Raw genomic sequence first — 14,783 nt, forward strand, 5'->3', positions numbered from 1 at the left:
GGTCCGCGCCACGCCCCTGGGGCGGGGCGATGCCGAACCCAGGCGGGCTGGCTCAGTAAAGCGGAGGCAGCGGGGGAAGATGGCGGCGGTCGTTCCGCAGCGGGCCTGGACCGTGGAGCAGCTGCGCAGCGAGCAGCTCCCTAAGAAGGACATTATCAAGTTTCTGCAGGATCACGGTTCAGATTCGGTACCGGAGGCGGCGGGGCGGCCGGGCTGGTGCGGCTGAGGGACACTTCACCCCCCCGTAGATGCCCATACATTCCGTATTCCTCCGTGCCCCCGCCCTCGCTCTCCAGCGGCCTGTGGCCTGGAAGGCCGGAGAGGTCCCGTGTGCGGTCCCGAACCACGCTCCCGCCCCTCGGGCCGGCCCTACTTGGGCGGGTGGAGCAATTTTACCTCTTGGGGCACGCAGCAGTAGCAGATTTAGAACCTCATTGAGATGCTTGAGTGAGGTGGAGGCTGTGAAAAAAAAGGAACCCAGGAGATTTTGGGGGTTGAGGCGGGGGCCCGAGGACTGGAGGCTTGCATGAGATAGATCCCTGGCGGGGAGTGTGGGCTGTTCGGGAAATGAGAAGGGATGTGAAGATTTCGGTGGGAACGATGGTGCGATTTGCTTTTCTCATCAATTACCAAACACTGAACACTAATAAGTGTGATTTTTTTACAGTCTCGCTGTTTAACTTTAAAAATATGGACCTTTTAAATGATCTTTTCACCTTTATATTTAGGGGAGTTACATGAGTATTTCGGGTACAGTGGTCTCCCATTGTTATAAACAAACTAAGAAATCTATTTGGCATTCTTCCTACTTTTACGCCCTGCATTTTTCAGCACAGTCTCCATCTTAACCACCCTCTGTAGTCACAAGTTATTTTTGTCAGACGGCTTTTTTTCCTTCGGAAATTAATATAATTCATATCTCCTTAAATTGCTGAACGACTGTACAGTTTGTGTGCCCGCAGCATCTCCCACTTATCAGAAATAGAAGCAGTGGTCTAAATGTGGTTTATCTACGATTTTGAACTTAATTTCCAATAATCTCCCTCCTGAATAATAATTCTGACATCAGCAAATACTTATACAACATCTACAGCAAGAACCATACTCAGTGTTTGGGGATACAAGGGTGAAAATGAAAGACCATGCCTCAGACACCATTTTATACCATTTTAGTGGAATTATTTTCTCTTAAGCCAATCCACATTTCACTGAAACAATAGAGTAAATATATCATTTATTAACATGTAATGCCTCAATACTGTACTATATTCATCAAATTCTTATAAAACAAATCATCCCAAGGTGGAATCTAATGTAAAACTGGCCCAAGTTGTACAATTTCAAGAGACTTGGCTTGTCAAAATACTAATATACTAATACTAATATACTAATCTTTTAAATGCATATTCTCCAGTGTTCATTCACACATGTAAACCTATATTTGACAATCACTATTTTATTGATCATAAGATATCATGGAGATGTTTATATTTTGGATATCTTTCTGAAAACTTGCTAAAGAAATCACAACAGTGCTAAAGTAACTGATTGCTTCTATTTAATCAAAATAGCCTTTCCCATGAGCCTTTATCGCTTACAACATTTCTCTAAGAGTGAGAGAGAAAAATGCAATAGTGATAGTTTCAGAAAAACTGCTTTATTGTAAGGTTAGAAGGTTAGAAAGGTTAAAAGATGCCAGAGGACAACTTTGAGAAAGTAACAAAATGAGGAATCAAGCAAGGACCACAAGGTAGAAAAGGAAGAAGAATAAAGTAAGGGAAACATGTACATGATTTTGAGATGAAGTTATTTTGGTATTCATCTGACAATTTAGTCTTATATTTGAGAGAAATGGAATTCTACTGTTAGAGTTATTAAATACATTATTTTATTAATCAAATAGGTAATATGTATTGAGTTCTTACTGTGTGACTGGAAATGGTTTATTACATTTACCCTTATAAGAAGCCTCTGACATAAGATGCTGTTATTAATCTTTCACTGTGATGCAGAAACGGAGTCTTTAGGAAAGCTTAGTCCCTTGTCTAAAATCAGACAGCTAGGATTTTAACCCACATGGTCTGACACCACAGCCTATACATTTGAACACTATATATCCAGCATTGTGTAACAGTGTTTCTGGGTGTGCCAAGAATGGGTTACACATATGTCAAGATAGAAATACCCAACATGGCTGGAGGCTCCCAGGGCACGGGCCAAGTAACATCCTGCCAGGAGCAGCTTTGCCCAGTGACCAAAATGTGCTTGCTGTGTAAGTGTGCTCTTCCATGAGTTCCATGATGGGAAAAGGGTTAGTACACACCAGTGTAACCACTATGCAATATTACAGTTCTAATCTTTGAATATTTCTTATAATTACCCAATATGGTTTTTTTTTTAATATTCCTTAAATCTTGTTTTTGTTATGTAGAGTATAAAATGTAATGTTTCATTTCTTTTATCAATAGTATGATTGAAAACATAATTGCTAACTCAAAAGTTCATTTTCTAATTTTAGACCCTTTCTAACATGAGGGAAATTATTTTGACTAACCAGCTTTTTTCTTTATAGTTTCTTGCAGAACATAAGTTATTAGGAAACATTAAAAATGTGGCCAAGACAGCTAACAAGGACCATTTGGTTACAGCCTATAACCATCTTTTTGAAAGTAAGGTGAGTATTGTTACATTTTATTACCAGAATATCATTTTAGATATTTTATTCCCAAAAAGAAGCTTTAAGTGCATTTATTTGCAGAATATGTTGACTTTTTCCACCTGCACTTTTTCTTAATTATAATCATAAATGGACTGTCAAATTTAGCATGGGTAATCTGTAATATGGCAGGATGTTTTGATATTTGGAAAGGGAACAGATTTTTTTTTAAATTTTATTTATTTATTTATTTATTTTATTTTTGGCTGTGTTGGGTCTTCGTTTCTGTGCGAGGGCTTTCTCTAGTTGCGGCAAGCGGGGGCCACTCTTCATCGCGGTGCGCGGGCCTCTCACTATCGCAGCCTCTCTTGTTGCGGAGCACAGGCTCCAGATGCGCAGGCTCAGTAATTGTGGTTCACGGGCCTAGTTGCTCCGCGGCACGTGGGATCTTCCCAGAGCAGGGCTCGAACTCGTGTGCCCTGCATTGGCAGGCAGATTCTCAACCACTGCACCACCAGGGAAACCCGGGAACAGATTTTTAAGTACACTGAAAAGTTTTAAATCTAAAGTAAGTTGCATTTCATTAATGAATTTAAAGTCTTGGTTAGACCTAGGCTGAGCCTTTAGAAAAGCAAATTTTAAGAAATTCTCCAATATATGTTAACTATGAAATGACCACCTTCCACACACAAAAAAAGAATCTTTATTAAGGAATTGATTGGATAGTATTCATATCTGAGTCTGAATTGGTCTTTCTAAAGGTTACGGGTCTCATTACAGAATTTATTTTGTGAGATAGTTTGAGATTCATAATTTGTTGATTAAAATGCTTAATATAAGATTCTTCCTTTGTTCTTAGCCAGACATGAATATGATAAACTTTAGACCATTTTCCTTACAGCGTTTCAAGGGTACTGAAAGTATAAGCAAAGTGTCTGAGCAGGTGAAAAATGTGAAGCTTAATGAAGATAAACCCAAAGAAACCAAGTCTGAAGAGACTCTGGATGAGGTTTGTATAAAATGTATTCTTACTTGATTTCGCATGTGAATTTGAGAAAAAGTATTTGCTCTACAGCACTGAGTTCTCATAATAAGGGGTGGTTGAGTATGGCCACTTTCAGTGAGCCAAACACTAGTATGGAGTGGGTTATCTCCCTTGGATGTACTCCATAAGGAAAAAAAACCCTAAGAACCAGTGCTTTACAGTTAGTAAGCCTTTCCTGTGAAATACCTCTAGCTTTGTATTTTTTTTTTTTAAACATGTTCTCACTCATAGGGCCAAATCAGTACATTGTTTTTTTGTTTGTTTTTTGTTTTTAATTAATCAATTAATTTATTTACTTTTGGCTGCGTTGGGTCTTCGTTGCTGCGCTTGGGCTTTCTCTAGTTGCGGTGAGTGGGGGCTACTCTTCCTTGCGGTGCGCGGGCTTCTCTTTGTGGTGGCTTCTCTTGTCGCGGAGCACGGGCTCTAGGCACGTGGGCTCAGTAGTTGTGGCTCGTGGGCTCTGGAGCGCAGGCTTAGTAGTTGTGGTGTACGGGCTTAGTTGCTCCACGGGATGCGGGATCTTCCCAGACCAGGGCTCGAACCTGTGTCCCCTGCCTTGGCAGGCGGATTCTTAACCACTGTGCCACCAGGGAAGCCCTAGCTTTGTATTTTATATTGCCTCTATGTCTGGCCAGAACTTCTGAGCTTTGAAAGCTATTTTAAGGGTCTGTTCTATAGCCAAGTTGGACTGAGTGAAAGAAACTTCCTTTTGATTATTTTTAGCTTTTTCTGATGTACATGGTGTCCTAGGCAATATAAATAGTTAATTCGGGCCTGGCTGCAGGGTGTGGGTTCATCTGTCTCATCTTTCCCAACCCAGGTTTTATATTTTGGTACCAAGGTTTGAAGAGCCAGATGAAAGTATTTATTTCTGAAATTGGGAGATTGGGATTGACATACATACACTAATACGTATAAAATGGATAACTAATAAGAACCTGCTGTATAAAAAAATAAATGAAATAAAATTCAAAAATTCAAAAAAATAAAACATTTTTCCACCAGTGTCTCCATAAAAAAAAAAAATCAACTATTCTTGTAAATGGACAGCCTTAGTAGAGCTAAGGACAGCTCTTTGAAAAGCCTCAGTAGAGCTAAATTGATGATTATCTTGCCACTTTTGATAATATCTTGCTAACAACTAAGCTCACTCATCCCTAGCAGTGTTAGTATCAGTGACAATAATAATAATAATTTGATAAGTGTTTTATATACTGGGCAAATATTGAGCAGCTACTAAGGTAAATAGAGGTATAATAATTATTAGAAGGGTTACAAAAGCAGTTGGCAACATAGTTTATCTTCCAGAAAGAGTATTCCAGAAAATTAGAGTAAGGGATGTATGAGGTAGCAGATAATATATCAAGAGATTAAGAAAAAGAGCATTACAAATAAAAGTAAAAGCTGTAAGGGCTGGAGACACTTTAGAGAGATTTCGTGAGAGTCCTAAACTATATCCTTTTCTTTAAGACCTCTTTTCATTTCATTTATAGTTTTTTTTTTTTTTTTTTTTTTTTGGCTGTGCTGGGTCTTCGGTTCATGCGAGGGCTTTCTCTAGTTGCGGCAAGTGGGGGCCACTCTTCATCGCTGTGTGGGGACTGCTCTTCATCGCGGTGCGCAGGCCTTTCACTATCGCGGCCCCTCCCGTTGCGGGGCACAGGCTCCAGACGCGCAGGCTCAGTAGTTGTGGCTCACGGGCCCAGCTGCTCCGCGGCATGTGGGATCTTCCCAGACCAGGGCTCGAACCCGTGTCCCCTGCATTAGCAGGCAGACTCTCAAACACTGCGCCACCAGGGAAGCCCTCATTTCATTTAACTGGTCAGTGTGAGCCCTCTTTTTTATGTACTCATTGTCTTCCTGCCTAGATTCCGTAGCTTCTTGACCAGTACTTTGCTGGTCTCTGCTGTCTGCTTTCTCTGTTCATGCTTCAGGACTGCAGAGCAAGTATTGTGAAGAAAAATAATCATCATACTTTTTACTGGGCTTTGTATAAATTAATGCTTAATATCAGCCAAGCATGTTTTCTAGTTTCACTGCTACTCAGCAGCTTTCATACTATCCCTCGCTCAATTCCCCATCCACATAAACTACTTGACATTTTTCCGGAAGTTCTCAACCTTCTCTTATTCCTTTCTCATTATATACTCTTGTGTTCTATTTTACCAAAATATTAACATACATAGTTGTAACCATTCTCTTCTTCCCAGTTTAAAAATTCTCTGATCTTTGGTTTTCTTTTTCCTTTTCATGTCTCCCTCAGATCTAAGGCTCTCAAACATCTCCTTTTTCACATCTTCATCCATTCCTTTTTGATTCTCAAGCATTCCAAGGCCTCAGACCTGGAGTGTGGGAAAAGTCACTAATCTGCATTCATTCTCTTTCATCATCATTCAGCCCCAAAATGACTGTTCTAGTAAGCTTCCTAAAATATTTTGCAAACCACACCCTACTCAAAAATCTTCAGTAATTCTATACTGTCTAGAACTGCACTGTCCAATACAGTATCACTAGCCATACGTGGCTGCTGAGCACTTTGTGGCTACTCTGAATTAAAATGTGCCTTAAGTATAAAATATGCAATAAGTTTTAATATGATTTTTTTAAAAAATGTAAAATATCTCAACATTTTTATATTGATTACATGTTGAAATGTTATTAATGCATCAACTAGACAACTTAAAATTACATTTGTGACTCATTGTTTTTCTATTGGATTGCATTTTTGGCATTCAAAACCTTCCAATATCTGGCCCCTGCCCAGCTCCATATTTACTACTTCTATAGAAATATTCTTCTTCGGTCACAGATGTCTGCCCATTGTCTACTAAACTGTCCATACTTTTATTTCTTGCTTAGTGTGTCTCTCCTCTCAACTTCCCTATTTGTCAGTTCTGTGTCCCCTTCAAGACCCAGGTCATGGGCTCATCGCTTCCTCTGAAACTTTTACCATCCCAGACTTTACATAACTGCCAAAAATTTCTGTAGCACATGGTTATCTATATTATTTACCTCTACCTTATTCATCTTAATGCAGAGAACCTTGTCTAATAGCTCTTACTGGACTTTAAATAAATCAGTCATAGTCAATATATTTGTTACCTATTATGTATTAAATAGTGTTGAGGAAAGTTTTCAAGTATGAATGAATATTGGACAGGAGAGAAAGTATAAGTTAGGTCAGGAACTCACACTCAGACGTCAGAAATGACTGTAAAAGTACTCAAGCCAAAAACTTGAGATTCATCCTTCATAACTCCTTTACATATAATCATCACCAAAGTCTGTTGATTCTGCATAAATATATCACAAAACTGCTCATCTTTTGTCATCCTCAATGTTGGCACCCCAGCATAGACCTAGACTACTATACTAACCTCTTCCTATCAAGCCTCCCCACTTCCACTTTTGAGTCCCTATCCATTCCTCAACTAGGTCAAACTGATGTGTTTAGAACACAAATCTGATTTTGTAACTTCTTCATTTAAAACTGGTAATTGGCTGCTCAGTGAGTGACCTAAAGATAAAAACCCAGATTCTTAACATGTGTTGTATGTCTTTCCAGCCTCATCTCATACCATTCTCTTTTCTTTCTTACCTTGCAGACTATACTATTTTCATGCTCTTCCCTGCTATGAAAATGCTATTCTCTGTTGTAAACCTTCCCCTACTACCTGAGTGACCTTCTTTTGTCCTTCAAGATACAGTGTAAACATTACTTCAGAGAACCCTCTCCCAGCCTATAGCCTATACTGGATTACATCACTGTGTCATTCTCATGTTAGCACCCTGTGCTTCCTCTTTAGGTCTCATAACACATACCTATACATACCTATACATATGTCTCATATACATACCTAGAGGGAGGGCCAGAACCATGTCTGCCAGCTTAGCTATGTATCTCTAGTTCCTAACATATAGAACATGCTCAAATATTTCTTGAATTAAGAATAATTATGTAATATACAGTTGACCGTTGAACAACATGGGTTTGAACTGCATGGGTCCTTTATAATATGCAGATTTTTTCCAGTAGTAAATACTGCAGTACTCCATGACCCTCAATCCTTAGTTGCTTGAATCTGCGGATGCAGAACCACGGATACGGAGGAATCATGTAAAGGGAGGGCCAACTATAAGTTATACTTGGATTTTGGACTGCAGGAAGGGTTGGCACCCCTAACACCCAAAGTGTTCAAGGGTCAACTGTACTCTCATTTTTGGAGGCTATGCCGTGATCTAGTTAATTGCACCTATGATGATTACTCTCAAAAGTGCCTTTATCTCTGTGTCTAGAAGTTTCTAGCTCAGAGCCAGTCTCAGGAATGTAGTTCTTTTCCTCACTCTGGACTAAGAAATTGCTGCAAAGCCAGGAAATTACCTAAAAGCCAGGTCCATTCAAGCACATTAACTCCAGGATAGCTTGGGACTGATCTGACCTCCCACCATGAAGCAATCAGGTTCTTGCAATGAAACCCAAAATGAGATCCACCATTTTACAAAGTGTGTTTTATAGGTCCCAGAAGTTCCAGGTTGTTTTCATGTATCATCAAAAGCTGTACCTTGTGTCTCCTACTTGAAGATTCACAGTGTATATTAGCTAATGCATAATTAGCTCTGAGAAGTTGTGCAAAATAGAGGCATATTTAACTTTAATGCAGTATTTCCCAAACTTAATTATATTAGGCCCTTTTCTAACAATGCCAAGGTATGGGTGATCCATAAAAGACACTTTGTGAAACACTGAAATTGAGGCCCCAAGTAGGCAGATTGCACCTTCACTGTTAAGACTGAGATATAGCCACCAATTTATTGTGTTTGCATTATTCTAGGACCTCTAATGTAGGTAACACAACATGCCCAAGCAACGTGGTACAACAAATGGGAAAATAATGGAATGACATTAAGTTTTAAAATGTGGCTATTATTTGCTAATCGTACCTTATCCACTCAATAGTTATCTGTAATTTCTTTAATAAAGTCTTGATATTCTGATATTCTCACATAATATACATATGTTGTCATCCTCATTTTGTGGCTTTTAAATGTTTTAAATTAAAATTATTTTCAAATTTGGGATATATGTTAACAGTTTTTGTCAAGTCAACTATATTCCTTAAAAATCATTTATTTTTCTGATATAACAGGAAAGGATAGAGAAAACATAATTCCAACACCTAGAAGTGAATGTTTAACATTTCAGAATATTTTTGAATATTTTCTATGTGTATATTTATTGAAATAGTTGAGATCTTACTGTAGAACTTTCTACTGATTTTTCTCATAATCTTATAAGAATTTTTCCACATTACTGAAAACTATTATATTACCATAAATGTGTGGTTTTATTTTGCCATTATGTATAATAGTGTATGGAATAACTGCATAAAGATTTTTTCCTAAGTTTCAAATTACTTCTTGAGTATATATTTGTACAAAGAGAAGTATCATACTTTTAACATTTTAAAATCGCATTCCAAAGAGATGGCACCAGTTTACACTGCTAGCAGTAGACTTCTAAAGTAACGTCTCACTAAAACAAGCTTGGAATGGGTCAGGAAGAAAGTTAAGGCTTACTTTTGTAATATACTTTGTATTCAAGCTATAGATGTGACTTTCTTTTGACTTAGGGAGGCAGCCTAGCTTTAGCTGAAAGTTCTAATCCTTAAGACTCTGAATTGGATAGGGCTTTATACCCTATCCAGGCCTCACTACTTTCTCTATAAAAGATGGGGAAAGAACTGCCAGGTTGCTGTATGGTTAAATGAATGGACATAACAAAATGACTAGTATAATACCTGACATTCCATATGTGCTTGAGAGGTAGTAAAGTGGTTAAGAGCTTGGACTTTATAACCAGGCTGCCTGGTGTCCAATCCTACACAGCCACTTTGGAGTTCTAGGACCTTAAGCAAGTTACTTATCCACTCTATCCTTTTGTTTCCTTATCTGTAAAACAGGGATAATAATAGTACCTACCTCATAAGGGAGAGTTAATTTCTGTAAAACATTTGGAATGTTCTGTAGTATAAAATTCTATATATTCTTAAGTTTGCCTAAGAAATTGCTTTCCTCTCATAGATTCCCCACTAATGATTAGATTAACCCTTAGCTTATTTTTTTTTTAAAAAGACCCTGATAATCCTGCTTTGTTCTAGGAAATATGCCTCTTATGGTAATTTCTACAGATAATTCCATTCATTGTGTGAACTTATTTTCAATTCAAGTCCAGGAACAGATGCAATATTACTTGTATTTATTCTAATTGGATATAATTCAAATATTTAGTAATGCCAATTATTGGTGCTAACACAACTCAAATCTTTGAAAAGATGTCACAATGATTTAATGCCTTATAATTTTATAGGAATTAAAATGTAATGATATTTCTAACCTTGGGAAATAACTGGATTCATTTTATGGTTTGATGGATAATTAATCTTGTCAAAAGAACATTGGTTTCCAAAGAAGCTGGAAGTTATTTGAAATTATAGGTGTGCTAGTTACTAATATTCTCATCACAGACTTGAAATGAGATAGTGAGTTTTTTAACTCAGTGGTGAACCAGAGGCAAAATAGTTTGTTACCAAATCTGTGAAATTCTTGTGACTGGACTTAGGTCACAGTTGGCTGTGTAAGTATTGTCTTTGTCATCCTTCTAAAAAAAGGACATGAATTAACAACTCTGTGTGTTGTTTTTGTTTGTTTCTAGGGTCCACCAAAATATACAAAATCTGTTCTTAAAAAAGGAGATAAAACCAACTTTCCCAAAAAGGGAGATATTGTTCACTGCTGGTATACAGGAACACTACAGGATGGGACTGTTTTTGATACTAATATTCAAACGAGTAAGTCTAAATGTAATCTTATCTCTTTGGCTTTAGGGCATGCCAAATATTTGTGTTGGCAGTACCTTTCTTCTTGGCTGTCATTTTTTTTCCAGAAGTCTTTTACACCTGTGATTTACTTGTAAAAGGTTTTCAGTTCACTACTTGGCTGGGTGTAAATGAAGACCTTTTGATCATTGAAAAGCAAAAAATAAAGCAGCTTAGTCTAAACTTTGTTAATGCCCCAAATTCAGGCTTTTGTATTTTAATATAAAAGGCAGAATAGTGTTATTTTAATGGTGTAAATATAGGTCCTTTCCGTCTCCCTCCTTTAGACTATAATTATTTTTACTTCCAAAATTTTCTTGATGAATTACTTGGCTTTCTGAATTTTTATTTCTTTTCAGATGCATAGCATGGTAAGTTCTGAAATCAATTTAAAGACCTAAATCACTGTGTTTTTCAATTGGAACTTAACTTCATTATTAATTATAAAGAAAATCTGTTTTACAGGTTCGAAGAAGAAGAAAAATGCCAAGCCTTTAAGTTTTAAGGTTGGGATAGGCAAAGTTATCAGAGGAGTAAGTAAAAACTGGCCATGAACCAGTAGATATTCTGGCACATGCGACTTGTGGTATGGTAACATAATTGGTTTGAGAATAAGATGAAAACAATCTTTCGAGTCTCACAAATCAAGTGCTATCATTGCTAACTGATCTGGCACAAATTACGTTCTCTGGATCTCAGACAGTACAGCCTACCTCAAGGTTGCTAAAAGATTAAGTAGGGGGCTTCCCTGGTGGTGCAATGGTTAAGAACCCACCTGCCAATGCAGGGGACCATGGTTCGAGCCCTGGTCCGGGAAGATCCCACATGCTGTGGAGCAACTAAGCCCGTGCGCCACAACTACTGAGCCTGAGCTCTACAGCCTGCGAGCCACAACTACTGAGCCCGTGCACCACAACTACTGAAGGCCACGTGCCTACAGCCTGTGCTGCACAACAAGAGAAGCCTCAGCAATGAGAAGCCCCTGCACCACAACAAAGAGTAGCCCCCGCTCGCTGCAACTAGAGAAGGCCCGCGCACAGCAACAAAGACCCAATGCAACCAAAAATAAATAATAAATATTTTTTAAAAAAAGATTAAATAGGTATAACTTAAAGCACATAATAGACTCAAATATTATTTCCTTCCATGCCTGCCCCTTTTATTATTTTTTTCTTCGTAATTGCCAGAATGTTTGGCTTTCTAAATTTGATTCTTATAAAATATTAAATAGCTGTTGTACCACTTATACATGATTCAGAAAGGTAAAATATCTGTTCCACTGAAGTACTGATAGAAACTTCTAGGAGTCCTTCCTGTGGCCCTCTCACAATTTAGGCTCAAACACCAAAAATATCTTTCAAATGTTAAGTATGCCTTTACCCACCCTTACATGTGAGAGATAACAGGAGGAAACTGAAAAAAGGGGAAGTTAGACTTGAGCTGTACTGACCATTGCAGTATACAGTACAAAAGGAGATGAAAGAGCAGGACATCAAACATTAATAACCAAAATGCCTATTTAAATGCAGTTATGAGAACCCTTAATGTGTTATTCTTTGTACTGTGATAAAACCTAAAATATTGTTCAATCATATCCAGAGCCCAAAATAGAATATAAAACACCTTGAAACTAAAGGTTTAGTTGAAAATCACTTTTAACTACTATCTGATTATACCAAGTTGATATATCAGGTTGAGCTATTTTTCTGTTTCTGTAACTAAAATGTTTACTGGTAAATTTGTTCTAGTCAACCATACTCTTAATTTCCAGTATGTGACAGATCTATCTCTATCATTCGAGCTTTATGTAATTGTTACATTTCAACAGAGTATATACTAGTAATATATTCTGTATCCTTGCATCATATTGTTTTTGGTAATTTGGCTTTAAGATCCAAATTTGTACAAAATGACATTATATCATTTTGAAAAGTTCAAGTATTTACACTAAAAAATCGTTTAATGTGTCCTTAACTTTTTTCATTGAGGAAATAAAGGACAAATTTAGAGACTCACCCAAGGACATTACCTTAGGACATAATGAAATCCTGTAACAGAATGCTTTGTATGTAATCTTGCCTTTCTTCTGGCTTTGCATGCTTTTGTAAAGTATCATTAGTTTTGATTTTATGTTCTTGCCTTTAGTGGGATGAAGCACTCTTGACTATGAGTAAAGGAGAAAAGGCTCGACTGGAGATTGAACCAGAATGGGCTTATGGAAAGAAAGGACAGCCTGATGCCAAGTATCCTTTTTTCCTTTGTAATTAAAAGAAAAAAATCACTAAGAAAGATCACTTGAAGGTATGTAAATGCTGTCCAGGTTAACCTCTAGATCAGAGATCCTGTCCAGACCAGTCTTCCTGATATTTAGATGCTTTTGTGTCAACACCGCCAATATACACAATATTTTCTACTGTTACAAAGTATTCTAACTTGAGCTGGAGTCTTTTTTTCTTCCTATTTAAGCTCTTAATTTTCAAGACCTAAACTGAGGTTTAAGTTTCCATCTTTGAAAAGCTACTATTAATGTTTGAAGGGTTTATTTCAGGGAGTTAAGATGCTCAATACAAACAACTGTAGTAAATTGTAGGATTCAGATATGGCTCATGGTAATTTTATGCTTCCATATGATTTCAGGCAATTAATTGGGTACTCAAAGCTTAGAAATGGAACACGTTGGGGATAACCAGTTGTGAAATGAAGGAGACCACAGGTCCAACATCATAGTGTAAGCATTTGTGATTATAACTAGTGACAGTACTTTTCTGATAGGCCCAATTTGTGAACATTAAAAAAAAGAGAAGAGCCATGACTCCAGTCTGTTACGACCAGAACAATCCAATAGCTAAGTAGGAAGGTAGTTTAGTTGTTGGTTCCATTCCCAGTGGACTAGTTGGACCAGTTAGAGTGAGTTTGGGGATAAAAAAATTGGAAGTCCTTTCTAGTCTTATCAGTTACAGTTACTTGGGAATGTAATAGCCTTCTTCTCAGCCTATCAAAATCCCATGGCCAACTGCAGCTCCCTCGTGAAGTATCTCAAGACCAGTCAGATAAAAATCACCGTTCTCTGAATTCAACATCTGAAAATTCACAGCAAATTATCAGGTACTACCTCATATGAACTTTGATTTAATGTAACTTACTTATACAACCAGCTAGATGGAAATCACTTGGGGCAGGGGTGGGGAGTACTGAGTAGCAGCCTTCATCAAGCAGTGGCTAACTTGGCAGTACTAGAGAGGCATCCAGGTAAGGAAGATGCTAGTTCAAGCTGAATTTATCTAGTCAGCCTTTATTGACAGGTTATGACCTCCATTCACAAAAATACTTTTAGGAACCTCTAGGTTCCTATGTACTAGCCCCTGAGTCAACTATAAAGCCCTCCCTTTGGAGTTAATTACCAGTATTCAATATACATAATTCTTATTATTTTATTATTTATTTATTTTTATAAATTTATTTTTGGCTGTGTTGGGTCTTCATTGCTGCGCGTGGGCTTTCTCAAGTTGCGGCGAGCAGGGGCTACTGTTCATTGTGGTGCATGGGCTTCTTGTTGCAGGGCATGGGCTCTAGACGCGCAGGCTTCAGTAGTTGTGGCGCACGGGCTCTAGAGCACAGGCTCAGTAGTTGTGGTGCACAGGCGTAGTTGCTCCGCAGCATGTGGGATCTTCCCAGACCAGGGCTCCAACCCGTGTCCCCTGCATTGGCAGGCAGATTCTTAAGCACTGCACCACCAGAGAAGTCCCATAATTCTAATTTTACACTAAGGGGAATGAGGGGAGAGGCAAGTTTTATCAAATAAATTTACCTTGACTTCTTCAACAGAATTCCACCAAATGCAAAACTTATTTTTGAAGTGGAATTAGTGGATATTGACTGAAATAGTAAAGACATCAGCAACAATAAAACACGGCCTTGAAGAAACTTGGGTGTCTAGAACTGGTTACTATTGTAAGGGAAGAGTCAACTGGAAAATTCAAGAAGTTAAGTTAGAACTTGTTTACTTGATCCCCAACTTCTAAGAAATGTAATCCATTATAAATCCTTGAAGTTTAAAATATTTTACTACAGCTGTGTAGAATATCACTTAAAGAGAACTGACTTGCCTTTTACCTCATGTTGTAAACTAAAAGGCTCAATAAAAATTTATCCTATGTCTTGATTTGTGTTGTGTAAACATATTAATGTTCTGATTAGGTTAACCAGTACT

At 37.8% G+C, this 14,783-nt stretch overlaps 1 protein-coding gene across 3 annotated transcripts; it reads left to right on the top strand.

Annotated features, from left to right (window-relative positions):
* The first annotated feature begins 30 nt into the window (after positions 1 to 30).
* Positions 31 to 14,735, top strand: FKBP3 (FKBP prolyl isomerase 3). Of its 3 annotated transcripts, none has more exons than XM_082383830.1 (7): positions 31 to 187; positions 2,573 to 2,674; positions 3,558 to 3,665; positions 10,411 to 10,546; positions 11,039 to 11,106; positions 12,719 to 12,874; positions 14,399 to 14,735. In XM_082383830.1, exons 1-6 carry the CDS (start codon positions 80 to 82, stop codon positions 12,839 to 12,841), a joined length of 645 nt encoding a protein of 214 aa, XP_082239956.1. In that variant the 5' UTR covers positions 31 to 79; the 3' UTR covers positions 12,842 to 12,874; positions 14,399 to 14,735. The 3 variants fall into 3 exon arrangements, with proteins under 3 accessions (XP_082239956.1, XP_082239955.1, XP_082239957.1); XM_082383829.1 differs by having other exon boundaries at positions 12,719 to 12,816; XM_082383831.1 differs by having other exon boundaries at positions 13,211 to 14,469.
* The last annotated feature ends 48 nt before the right edge of the window (positions 14,736 to 14,783 follow it).

This window comes from Balaenoptera borealis (assembly GCF_965194805.1).
Source record: "Balaenoptera borealis genome assembly, chromosome: 3".
Lineage (NCBI taxonomy): Eukaryota > Metazoa > Chordata > Mammalia > Artiodactyla > Balaenopteridae > Balaenoptera > Balaenoptera borealis.